This window comes from Aythya fuligula, chromosome 7 (genome assembly GCF_009819795.1).
Source record: "Aythya fuligula isolate bAytFul2 chromosome 7, bAytFul2.pri, whole genome shotgun sequence".
In the NCBI taxonomy this organism is placed as follows: Eukaryota; Metazoa; Chordata; class Aves; order Anseriformes; family Anatidae; genus Aythya; species Aythya fuligula.
Window position 1 is genome coordinate 9,748,281 of NC_045565.1, and position 13,177 is coordinate 9,761,457.

At 38.7% G+C, this 13,177-nt stretch overlaps 1 protein-coding gene across 2 annotated transcripts in view; it reads left to right on the forward strand.

The window, feature by feature from the left end:
• Positions 1 to 3,885, forward strand: part of OGDHL (oxoglutarate dehydrogenase like) — a 56,693-nt gene extending 52,808 nt beyond the window's left edge. For both annotated transcript variants that reach the window (XM_032190861.1, XM_032190860.1), the window contains exons 22-23: positions 357 to 511; positions 1,250 to 3,885. In XM_032190861.1, coding sequence (XP_032046752.1) covers positions 357 to 511; positions 1,250 to 1,373 — 279 coding nt within the window. In that variant the 3' untranslated portion in view covers positions 1,374 to 3,885. The remainder of the gene's footprint in view (positions 1 to 356; positions 512 to 1,249) is intronic.
• Positions 3,886 to 13,177: the final 9,292 nt, after the last annotated feature.

Consider the following 13,177-nt stretch of genomic DNA (forward strand, 5'->3'; position numbering starts at 1 on the left):
GCTATATTGTCACACCCTAATTATGGACTTGTATTGTGGCAGCTACTTTACTAGAAAAACTTGTAGGAATGCAGGAGATATGGACTATATATGGAATATATGTAGGAATGCAGGAGATATGGACTATGGACTACTTCTGTTCATATCCATGAAACAATAAAATAAGTGTGTATTCATTTCTGACAGCATGAAAACAATTAAAAAAAAAAAAAGAATTACGTTAACAAACATATGGCTATTAAATTAGTGTGGTACTAATTGGTACCAATGGTTGGTTGCAATATGCGATAGTTATACTGCCATGTGCTAAAACCATGTAAGAGAAAGCTTTGCGAGTTATTAATGTCTCTTTCCAGATCTCACCATTCCCATTTGACTTGCTCAAAGAAGAGCTTGAAAAGTATCCAGGTGCTGACCTAGTTTGGTGTCAGGAGGAACACAAAAACAGTGGATATTATGATTATGTCAAACCTCGTTTCCGCACTATTGTAAACCACACACGACCCATATGGTATGAGACTTTAAACAGTTGCTCTATCTCCTGGCCTGATTTGTTTGACAGGTTTTTGACTTGAGGGTTTTATTTATGGGGAAGACAGGTTCCCCACAAATCAAAAAACCCTTTGAGTTGGGGTTCTCAGGTGAAGGAGGGAAAAGGCTAGGCAACTGTTTCTCAAATAGATAATGTGTATCTTGTTCCTCCTTGTAGTTCTAAAAGAAAATCAGTAGCAACTAGCTCTGTATTTATTGCCACTTAGCACAGTGCTTAGCTCTCCTAGCTTTTTCTTTCTTCTTGTCTAAGAATCTGTCTTTTCTAAAAATTTCACTCCACCTTTCACATTTCTGGAGAGAAGAGCGGTTGTAAGAGCTCAGTCTAGTCAGATACCTTTGCATTTATTTTAGATGATTGACTTTCAAATCTGCACATACAGCTGTTGAAGGAGTGAGAGTCTTCATTGCCAAAAGCAAGTTACCTAATTATGATACAGTGTAGCTGTCTGCCATGGGAGGGATGGAGGAGAAGATGCAGTGAGGGGGAAAGAGGTGGAAGCTGACTGGAAGGTATAACTGATGGTACAAATTAGATTTGATTATATTTTATATTTTTATTTAAGAAAGATTGATGATAAAATGTTCAAATCTGCCAAGTTAACTTAAATGCATTTAGCAGCATGTTCATGTGCTTGTTAGTGTCAAAATAATTTCTCTTCTTACCTCATTTCTCTGCCCAATTATTTTTGTCACAAAGGTATGTTGGCCGAGAGCCTGCTGCTGCAGCTGCCACAGGCAACAAGAACACGCATCTGGTGTCGCTCAGAAGGTTCCTGGATACAGCTTTCAACCTGGAGGCCTTTGAGGGAAAGACATTCTAACTGCAGGGCACCAACTCATCTCCATTCCAGTACTGTCTCAAACCATTGCATCCAAAAAGGAAATAAAAGGGATTGGGAAAAATACTGGAAATTATGTAAGGATCCAGCAGCTGACTGCATTACACTACACCTTGCTCCCCAGTTTGTAAGAAAAAAAAATCCAGCTTACCTTCCACCATTTTTTGTCACTTCTCTATTTAGATTGGGAACTCTCTGGGACAAGGAGTCTCCTATCCAAGGATGCAGTGTCTAGCTCAGTGAGGCTCTGATCTCAGACTGGACAGTGTCTAATTGTTGTAAGTAAGTAGAACAGGCATGGAAAACATGATGCAGCTGTGCATATCCCTGAAAAAGAAGAGAGGAAGCCACTAAGGAAACAAGATGCATGGTTCCAGAACAATGATTGACAGTTAATTCTAGATATATTGGAGAGGAGTAATTAAACCGAAAAGCAAAGGGTGCTACCATCACACCTATAGGTGATTTTGGTAGGGAAATACACAGGGTGTGGGTATTGGGAAGAGATGGTAAGGTAGCCTGATGACGTGAGGAGGAGGCTAGAAATAGGGAGTCAAGATTACAAAGTTAGTAAACTATGGGTAATTAAAAAATGATGTAGATTATTTAGGTATAAGATAGAGGCACCACAATGGCACTGACTACAGCTGACAGAGCAATTAGTTATCAGTTGAAGTTAGCAGAAGCCAACTGCTGGACAAATTCCTTCAAAGTAAGAGGTGATAGCACCAATTGCTCCCACTCTCTGGGCTATCTGATTTGACATGGTAGCACCTGTAAAAAGGCTGTATTTGGATGAGAAGTCTGTGTTTGTCAGCAAGTCATGGGTTCTCTACTTTATCCACTGCTAATCCCTGCCTCAAATTTCCTTGGTGATATTAATTAAACTGAAGTACCCCGCGGCTGATTTAACCATCCATTTTTATGGTGAGGAAGGTGGGCAAGCAACCGTTGCTGATTCACCAAAAGCACATGCCGTGTTTTTGTACAAGAAGTAATTGATTTTTTGTCCTTTGTGTTTACCTGTCGATCAGTTGCCACGTGCTTTCAGTATGGACATAAAAGGGAACTGCATCTAAGAGCTGGCCCTGTGCCAGAGAGCTAGGGTACAGCGGGTCCATGAGCAGAGGTTCTGTGGCAGGGATCAGCACGGGGTTGCTTTTCTTCTGGGGAGAGACTGCTTGGCTTTATTGGTGGCACTGTGTAGCAGAGTGGTCTCAGACTGCTGCTGCTTATGCTTCTTCTGCAGTGCCAGAAAGAGGATGGGTACAGCTTTCTTCTCTCTTAATATAAGATCTAGTGTCAGAAGTCCTGTTCCATCTGCCCCAGGAGAGCTTGGGGCTGGGTGAGCCTCGTGACTGCAGGCTTCTGTAACACTCTAGGCTATGTAGTGGCAGGAGATTTCCTCTCTTCATTGTGCTGGATGGCAAAGGGAACTGCACAGTTAAGGAACAGTTAGTGTAACAGGAAGCAGAGGAATGGCCATGCCTGTGTTGAAGTAGGAAAAAGTAACTATCTGCAGGAGGACCCTATGCCCCTGCAGTGCCTGAGGGTTGTGCTAGATCTGCTCAGAACAAGTGACTGGAAAGCACATAGATGAGACTTCACCTGTTTCCAGTTCCCTGTCCTGAGCATGCTCTTGGGACATGCTCGTGTTCCTGGCAGTAAGTTTTACCCTGCTGTTGCAATATTGGCTGTGATATAATAAGGCTTGACAGTTTATGCCTGATGCAAAGAGTCAAGTGATGCTGAAAAGCTTCTTATCTTGTCAAAATAAAAAGCTTTATTACAAACTTTGAGTTATGATCATCTACTACTAGTTCCAAGTAGGTTACCAAAAAGGGATGTGTACCTCATGCTGTTCCTTCAATTGGCCTGGAGACAGCAAGATTTTAAAAATAAAACAAAATAACATAAAATAAAACAAATTCTTCTGCCAGAGCATAAAAGTGGTGTGGTAAGTTACTTACCATGGGTTCCAGAACCAAACTTGGTCTAATATTTATGAAAAGCAGTAGCATCCTTTTAATTTAGACTAGTTGCATTGGGCTTTGCTGTCATGGAAACACTGAAGTTAGTTCAGTCTTTTGAAGCCTAATGAACTTGGAAAACACTGCAGATGACACCACCAAAGGTTGTCTCCTATCCATTTCTACAGCTGAAAGCATTAAGCTGATAGGCAGTAACTATCACCCAAAGTATTTTAATGCTTTAAGGGGTTCATGATTTTGTGGCGAGAATTGAATGCATCTAAATACTGCTGGCACCGTTTATTGTATTCTCAGTCTGCGGAAGGCAGGCCAGTGCTGCATGAAAATTGATAAATGCATTTATGCCACAGTATATGCAAAGATAGAAAACAAAATAAACATAGAAATGTAAGTGGTAAATGGCAGGTTTCCATTTTCATTGTGTATCATATATTGTGGCATAATAGTTGCGTAAAAATTCGATCAAAGAATGTAAAAATAAATAAAAATATGCAAGAATGAAATTCTCTGTTATGCCTTTTCTTTTTGACAGTTTTTCCTCTCAATGTTGGCATTAGTATCCCATTCATAAAAGTGCTAGGGCAGCTCATTCTTCTGTTTTTGTTTGTTTGCCTGGTTATTTAAATAGCTTATTTAAATTTAGTCGTAAAGAGGGAGACACAGCATTTGAACTGGAAAAAAAAAGATAGTTACTCAGAACCATTGGGTTACAAGTACAAATTAAGGCTTTGAGGTTCTACTAGAATATTTTTTGGTTTATTCTAAATTAAGGAATAAATCAAGTGAACACATTTATGTTTAAAGCAGAATTTTCAAAAATGATGGAATTGGACTGGATTTCATTTCTCTAATTTGAAAACACTGGAATAAATCTCTCTAAATATGTTGGTTCAATGTATTTTTCTTTAAAATTGTTTACTGTTGCCTGTAGTTTCCAATAGGAACTGTTCAAAACATGTTAAAGCATTATAAATTGCTAAATGCATAGATTACACCTATTTGCAGAATTTTGCTGCCTTTCTACAGCAAGGTCCCTTGAATAAAAACCACAAAGTTTTGAAATAGATGCACATTCAATAAGTGCATTATCAACAATGAATCCAAGATCCTCTAATGGCGCCTTTAAACCAGATTCAAAATCTCTCTCTGATCTCACAGAAAAATACCATCGCATTTAACGTGCCAGCTAGTTCTTCTTTATATACTCAATAGCGATCAGTTAATCTGTGTGAAGTGTTAGAAAAATACAGAAGGTATACAGAAGAGAGAGGCTTCTGCAGCTCACCTGCACTGAAATTCAAATCACAGCTTTATAACTCAGAAGGAAGAATACAGCGAATATGAGAATCAGTTTGACTTCATTGTATCTGTGGGTGAGGTATCACATCATGCATGTCTACTGTAGCAAATGATTTGCTACAGCACAGCCTCCATCACAGAATTATTTTTGTTTCCTATTAGCTACCTGATGAGATGCACTAGCAGCAGGGGTGTGTTTGATGGAAACTTTTCCTCTACCCGTGGTGCAGTTGGAGTCATAGTCTGATAGAGCAGAGACAAGAGTCTGCTTGACCTGTTCTCCAGAAAGGGAACCATTCTGCTTGTTTGAGGAGGTAAAAATTAATATCTGAGACTAGACAAGAAACAGGAATGTATGCTCATTATTTGAACTGCGTAGATAAAAGTATGTGTGTTAGGGAGGGGGATCTTTTTTTTTCGGATCTTTTTTTTTTTCCAGAGCTAGGAATAACCACTATTGCTGATAATAACAAAACCTTGGGAACCTTTGCTCTACATGCACATACACACGCACAAAAATCTTCACATCGATATTTTGCCTGTTAACTTTACACAAGTGTCACAGATTCTTATTTCTCGATCTGGCCTTTTCCATTGGTGTAATGCGACTTAAAATGTTGCTCCAAACATGAAATACAGGCACACTCAATCATGTAAAGCCAGAAAAACCCTGAAAACAGATGCAAAGTTGTTGTAAGTTTAACAGGTCTGATCAAAGATGGAGGAAAAAAAAAAAAAACCTGCTGCTGTGCTGTGCATTTGTTCAGTGATTCAGCAGGATTCACGTTTACAGGGTACTCAGCAGGTACAGCTGGGCAGAGCAGCGACACGAGGAGCCCCCACCACACCTGGGGGGTGAGTCACCTGGCACAGGTGGCTTCTTAATTATGGGACTGGCCTTTGTGGGGTGGCAAAGCAAAAGCTGTCTGTTGTTAGCTGGTTAAAGCCAAAGACTTGATCCCAGACTCTTATCCTTACTTTTGACACACCAAAATGCATCCCCATTTATCCCAGAATGGAGGGCTGCAGCTGGGCCCGTGGTGGGACAGAAGTTCCTGCCCAGGCCGCTGTAGGACACTGCCCCCCATTTCTACTCCAGAGAGGACAAGAGCTGCGGAGTTTAACTCCAGCGAAGGAGGCTGAGCATGGCTGCAGGGAAAGGCTCTGGGAGCAGGAGGCTGTGGGATCCCGGCTGCCTACACTTTCTACAGGCAGGTAAGAGACAGATGTGGCTGAGGGGAATTGGGCAGGGTGCCTTGTCCTGCCATTGGGGTGGAGGGGGCACATCCTTTGCACAATTGTAAGAGCTTCTGGGGACTTCAAGCCCTAGAGGAAAACACATGACAGTGCAGTGTCTTTCTGCTGTGAGCCACAAGCAAAGGCTTCTCAGGATGTAAAATAAACTTGCTACTTGCTAAACTTGCTACCAAACTTGTAGCATGAGCACAGTGAGGCTTCTTTGGAAGAGGTGAGTAAATCTTTGAATGAAAAATAGTAGAGAAATGTGTGTATATATATATGTAATATATATATATATATTTTTAAAAGGCTTTAAAAATCCCTTTCCTTTCTGTGGGTGGAGGTGAAGAATGCCCTCCCTTTGCCAGGCTGCAGCTGTGATCCCCATCAGTAAGGTCTGTTGGGAGGGACAAGTGCTGGACTGCTTCCCTTTCCACTGTCTGTGTCCTGGGGATGTGATTGTGGGTCCTTGGGCTTTGATCAGCCGGTGGAAATAGGCACCAAATAATCTGTGTAGGTGAGGGTAATTTTGCATGCATCTTTCTGCCCTTCCTGGGTATATAAAGTTACTGAGCAGAGTAAGCAGAACACCAAACTTTAAAGAAACTTTAAATGACAGAAGGTGTTCAAGTTTTCTATTAGTTCTAAGATGTTTTGGGTGTTTTTTTGTTCCTTTTGGTCACTTAGTAGTTCTGCAAAGTCCAGTTGTGTAGCAATAGGTGTCTTGGCTTGATGGACTTTACTGAATAATCATTTAAAAAATGATTATTTAAAGTTTTTTGTAATGTTTATGCAGGCCAAGGACAGAGATTAAGTGGCTGTGTTTTCTTAATCATCAGTGTGAGGTGTTAGGAAACAGCATGTGGACTGAACTAAAAATTAAACATATTTGAAAAAGGGAAGCGGATGAATGTTGCCTCATTTCTACATCTTTTTTTTTTTTTTTAATTTTATTATTGTTAAGTCACTTCTGATCATAGATACTTCTTAGTTCAGATTGTGTTTTTCTTAATGCTGTTATTTAAAATGTGCCTTATTATCCAAAAGGAATAAAAGAACAAAAGGAAAAATATTCAGGAAGGATAATGTGTTAGAGATTTATTAGCTTTGATTGAAAATATTTCTGAGACTTCTCCAAAGTTTTCAATTATTAATAAGCGCACCAGGCGGTTTCTTTGTGATATTTAAGTGATGCAGTCATTAATGGCAAATGGAGATCTAATTTATTTAGAGGGGAAAACAATTGTCATCATTGTTAAAGATGCTGTGTGAAACACTGAAACATAATTTCTGTTGCAGAAATCTTTACTTCCTATGCAATTCCCCTAAAATCTCTGATATTTTCACAAAGGGGCACTGAGAAACTTCCTGCCCATATCATAGCCAGCCTTGTGTCCTCCTGCCTTGGAGGGTGGAAGGAGTGCTCAGGCTATCACAAGTGAAGCAGGTCTGGGTCAGAGCTCAGCTCAGCTCGAGTATTTTCCAGGGGTGGCCATTAGACGTTACCTGTATAATGGTTTTGTTTTAGTAGCAGTTTAAGCAACCACATTTGAGTTGGTCTTGCAGTGAAATAAATGGTGTCTGCACAGGGACTTTGCTGGAGGGCAGCGATGTTTAGTGTTCTAGATTGCTCGCCGCACCTTGCGATGTGGCTCTGTGTAGAGGAAAAAGTGGAGGGGAATGTTAGGAAGGTGCCTGGATATGCACCTCTGGTATCCTTTGTCTGGGTGTGTGTTGGCTTGTGTCTCTGCTCCTTGGCCTGTGACAGAGGACTTTAAATTTCCACAATATCCATTTGTTTATAAGTACCTCTTACTGGACATCAATGGACAAACTGGTGAGGTTGCTGCTCCATAAGTAAGCTTAATTATTAAAAAGCAAAACACATTTAAGGAAATAGTATATTTCCCCAAATAAGTGTCTCTTCTACTATGGATATCAAAGGGACAAAATAAAGTTGTCTTATTCAGAACTTGATAAAACAATTGTATGTAATTCCCCTTGACTAAAAATAAAGGTTTAGCAAACTGCTCCCAACAGGCTTATTAAAGATGAAATATTTATTACTATATGTTAATTACAGATTTCAAGAAATACTTAAGTAACGTAGAGTGATTGGCTTGGTCTTGCTTTGAAGAATTTTATGTGATTAAATCCTTCTTCACCAATTGTTCTTTGTGCTAAAGCAGTTTGCACAATCGTTCTTAACTAAACAATTTTTGCAATGTTGATTATGTAGCATAGGATGAATAGTGGATGTTTTTTTTCCATCAATGTCATTGCCCAAGCAAAATCAAATTCCATCAGTCTTAACATTTTTGTATCTGGACTGAAACACCATAGCTGTTCAAGTCTAGAAATCCTATTAATACAGTAAAGTTATATTTTAGTCCAGGAATATTAGTCTCTGACACTAAAAATCAGTTTTAAAGAAGTTTGCACATACTGTCTTTTTTGGTGTAATATATCTGACAAATACGTATACGTAACATACACTGCATAAGTTGTCTTTTTTCCCCTGAGCAGCCTAAGTTATCAAAAGAACCATAAATATCTTGCAACTTGATGTCCTAAATGCTATTTCATGCCAGCATATTTTGTACAAAATTACTTTGAAGAAAATTATTGTTTTATCAGAATTTCAAACTATTGTTGACAAAACTCTGTCATCCTAGAGTTGATTAAGAGCTGAAGCTTTGTGTTGCTTTGGGACGCTCTTCTTTGCACCAGCCTACTGCCTAATCAGAAGGAAGGATAAACAGAAATAAAGCAACTTAATCTCCAGTGATTCTAAATGGTTCCTAGTTACACTCTTAGATAATTAACTTCTCCTCTGATATGCTCATTTAATAGATATTTGGTCATATGTGGCAATGTTTATTTAATGCATTTTGTGCTATTTATACCACAGTACACCCTTCTCATTATATAATAGACGTTCTTTAATTTATTTACGCACATCCAGAACGTTTCCTTGCTCTAATTGTGAAGTATAGCACAGGTAAGTTATCCAGCACTCTTTATTGGAGAATTGGAAAACAGGGAGGATCTCTGTGGCTCAAAGCTGTTGTCTTCATTTCAGACAAAGGAGGTGAAGTCACTTCCTCCTGACTGCAAACCAAATTAGTCACAGACTCCTAGTAAGTAAAAATGGTGCACTGAAATTGTTAGTGCTGTCATCTTTAATATAACAGTGCTGGATGGCCAATATGCAAAATGAAGAGGAAGGAGATTTATCTATGTACAGTATTGATAATTAAAAATACCAAAAAACTATTAAAATAATTCAACTTTTTTTCTCTAGTCAACTTTAAACTTTTTTTTTTTTTTTTTGAGAACTGTGCTGACATCAGCTGTGGAAAGTTGATGATTGCCATCATACAGTAACTTTAAAGCAAGCAAAATGTATTTGATAATAAATAGGATATTTTAAACTCTTCCTGAGTACTTGTAAAGAGTGATTTCCTTCTCACTAGGAGCAATGGCCAAGAGTAAAATCTTCCTACTTGCTGATAGTGCAAAGAGCACGTCAGTAGTGTGCTGACTAACACCAGCATGTTCCTTTTGAAACATGCATCTCATGTGAGGAAGAAGCTTCATCTCTCTTTTTGGTGTTTAGTTTCAAACAATTTAAAAGTGCCTGAATTGGAGCCTAGTACTCAGCAGAGATCTGAATTGCTCTGTGGAGATGCCTCTCTCCATCAGGTACAGAAGTTGCTGAGGGTAAGCCAGCTCCTAAACTGTGTTTCAATAAAGTGTCTGCAATTAAATGTGATTAAATGCAACTCAGGCTTCGGAGTTGCATTCTGCAAGAAGAGTGGCTTGGGTGCTGCACAACTGCTCTGCTGGGCAGCCCATGCTTGATGCATTTTTTTTTTTTTTTTTTAAATCAGGTGTTGTTAATTTGTTTCTTGATAGCTTTTTTTTTTTATTTTCTCTCCCTTTTTGAAGAAATTACTGGAAAAGCTGACAAATTTTGTGAGCCTTTTGCAAAACATAAGGAAATGCACATGATAAGCTTAATCATGTTATAAGAGATTGTTACTCTAAAAGGCAAACTATTTTAGTTATATTGTGTTGTTGTGCCATTAGTACCATTTGACTGCCAACTGTGCAACAGTGGGGCTCCAATCAACAGGAGCCTTTGTGTGTTTGCCATTGCAAATAGCGCTGAGGAGAGAAGGGCGAGAGGCTCTTAGTGGTACAATTTTTTCAGTGATTAAAAATACTTGAGATCCATTTCAGTGATCAGAAATTCAGAAATGTGTCTTAATGAGACAATTAGTCAAACCCTAAAAGCTGCACTGCAATTTAGTTGGAGATACTACTGGAATAATTTGCTGCTGCTGCTTTCTTTCTCCTGATTTAACTTCGCAATAGTCTGGATGAAAGTCACCGTAGAGAGGATTTGCAGGCTAGTTATACTTGTTCAGTTGTTCTCAAACGGCCATGATTATCTGTGGGGCTGATAATCCCCTTACAAATGAGGGAGACTTTGAGGAGAAAGTGGTTATTTCACACACATATATATGAAAAAAAATATCAGAATCCCTTTGTCCAAGTGGCTACTCCAGTGCCTTCAAACATCCACCTGCCTCCTAGTGCCATGGCAACTAATCACAGGTAGTGTTTGGGGAGTGGGTACCAAACCAAAAGGGCTACTTCAAATTTGTATGTATTTTTCCCATCTATTACAAAACCCAATAACAGAGTCTGAGATCTCTTTATGCATTCTAATTGGTAGTGTTCGAGATGTCTGATGGAGTTTTTGTTTTTGTTTTAAATTTCATTGTCATATTAAAAATCTTGTCCATCTCCAGTCTTTGACAATTTGGTCATAATCGTACTCTAATGCAGAGTCAGAGTAGTTACTCTCAACCCATACTTTTTTTTTTTGAAGTTTGCTACTTCTCTCTGAGACCTGAAGCCTTCTGTTCCTCAAAGCTTGTTCGTATTTATTCAAGTTAAACAAGCTGATCTATTATGTCTTAATATCTCCCTACAAAACTGCTGCCATTCCAACTTTGAGGTATGTCAAAAATGTTCTCAGGGTGATGTTACAGAGGGCACTAAACACAGTAAGACCTGAAAACTTTCTTTTTTTTTTTTTTTTTTTTTTTTAATTTAAAAACAGAACTGGTTAGGTCTTTTTAGAGTGTTTTCGTTGATGTTCACAGCATTTCATGCTCAGGAGATCTGGGGAGCTTAGTCTTCTGTCTGTCTCTGTAGTTATGGGGTCAGAACCCCAGTGAATGGTGAACTAACTCAGTATTGTCCAGGACAGAGCTAGAGTGGAGCAAATGATGAAAACCCAATCTCCTCTCTTTGTGAATGTCTGCTCCAGAATGTGGTTTTCTCAGCTGTGAAAGTGTTAATTTTATTGATCTTCTCAATATAGTCAATATTAGAAAGTTTTCACTTCTAATCTAACTAAAAACATTAGTTATAGAAAGCAAAAATGTTTGTCTTCTAGAACAGTGTGATTTTTGCTTTGCTTGATTTTAACTATTAATACTTTTTTCTCACTTGCTAAAGAATATTTTTAATACCTCTGGCATCTTTAGGATATAATTAAGAGATTGTATTTTAGTATAGCAAAGCATTTCTTTTGACAACATTTCTGTTTTGGATCAGTACTGCAGTAGAGGTACTTCAGTTATTTGTAACTACCTACCTTCTTGCAGCTTATAGGAATTATTATGAGTGCTAGGATTTATTTGTCTTTGGCTCTGTAATGGTCAGATGGTCTTGCCTGAAGCCCTACTAGAAACTGCAGCTGCCTAGCACTCCTTAGCCTCAATGTATGCTGTGTTTCTCTGTTCATACAACTGCGTTAGACTGCAAAAACTAACCACTTTCTTTCATAAACTAAATATGGGTCAAGTTGAAAATTGTCAGAGCACTGGTGTCCTGAACATATGGCTGCTTGCAAACTGTTGGATTCACCTTGACCAGAAGTAGGTTTTAACTGAGGTTGAGGGTGTATGTAGATAAATCAGGAACAAAACAGTAGCCTCATAATCTAGTTACCAAGGGGGGAAAAAGGGAGGAAAAAGCAGTGTTACTTTTCTGATACCTGGAATATTGGTAATGGTAACTGCAGACAGCTTTAACCCTGCCCTTATAATCATGCCAGCTTGCTTCTCTCTGTACCCTTGGGCTGTGTCTAAAGATACGAAAACATTCTCTGGAATATTTGCGGCCAAGAGAAAAGTAAAACTGGCACATTTGTGTGAGTATGTATGGATTGATCAGCAGCTATTAACTTTGAAATGACTATCTTTAACATAGGAAACTCCCTGAAAGTTAAAATAATGCAAGATGTCCAGAATTTAATTCTTCTTTAATTAAAATCAGACTATTTGAACTACTTGTTTGTCACAGTTCTATATGAGTTTGTGACATTCAGGGTGGTAACACATGACTGGTTCTGGAAAAGGATGTATATTCCTGTCTGAATGACACATTAAGAGAGACAGAAGCATGAAGAGCCAACTGTATCATAAAATTTCTAATACTTTTGTGATGCAAGCAAATTGCCTGGCAGAAAAACAAGGTAAAAGAGAATGTGAACTTATAAATCAGTAAGCACTGTGAACGTATAAATTAGTAAGCATTTAACACTGCTTTTCTGGCTTCTTCACAGAGTGGATCCAACTTGCCATCACCTCCTAAAGGAGAAAAAACACAACTTAGAAAGTATATCCAAATAAGCTTATTCATATCTTACATCTGTAGTCCTTGTTGTAACATATGTGTTCCTTTGCATTCTCCCTCACAGTACTTGGACTCAGTTTGGCTCTACCCTGTTTAACTGCATAATCTGAGGCTGATTCACTTTTGGTCTGGATTTGAAACAAGGCAAAAAGTGAGTGCAGCAGTGCAGGTGATTCAGCAGACAGTAGAATAGCATAGATCTAATACTGCAACAACAACAACAACAAAAAGGTTGTATTTTATTGGAATAAATTTCCAAAAGGAGCAGTATTGGAACCTCCCAGTTACTGTTTCTTTTTTTTTTTTTTTTTTTTTTTTTTTTTTTTTTTTTGTTTTCTGTTTCTTTCCTTTCAGGAAGGTGAAACCAACCAAGATGTGGTGCTAAAAATACCTTTGTGCTTGGTCAGCTTTCTGCTTTCCCTTCATACCTCCAACTTCCCCAGCCCTAGAGAAGCTGTTGAATAGTGGGGAGGGGAGGAGTGGTGGCTTTCAGCCTTTCTCTGGAAGGTAGTTGCACAGGAAATGAGAACTTGAGCCCTC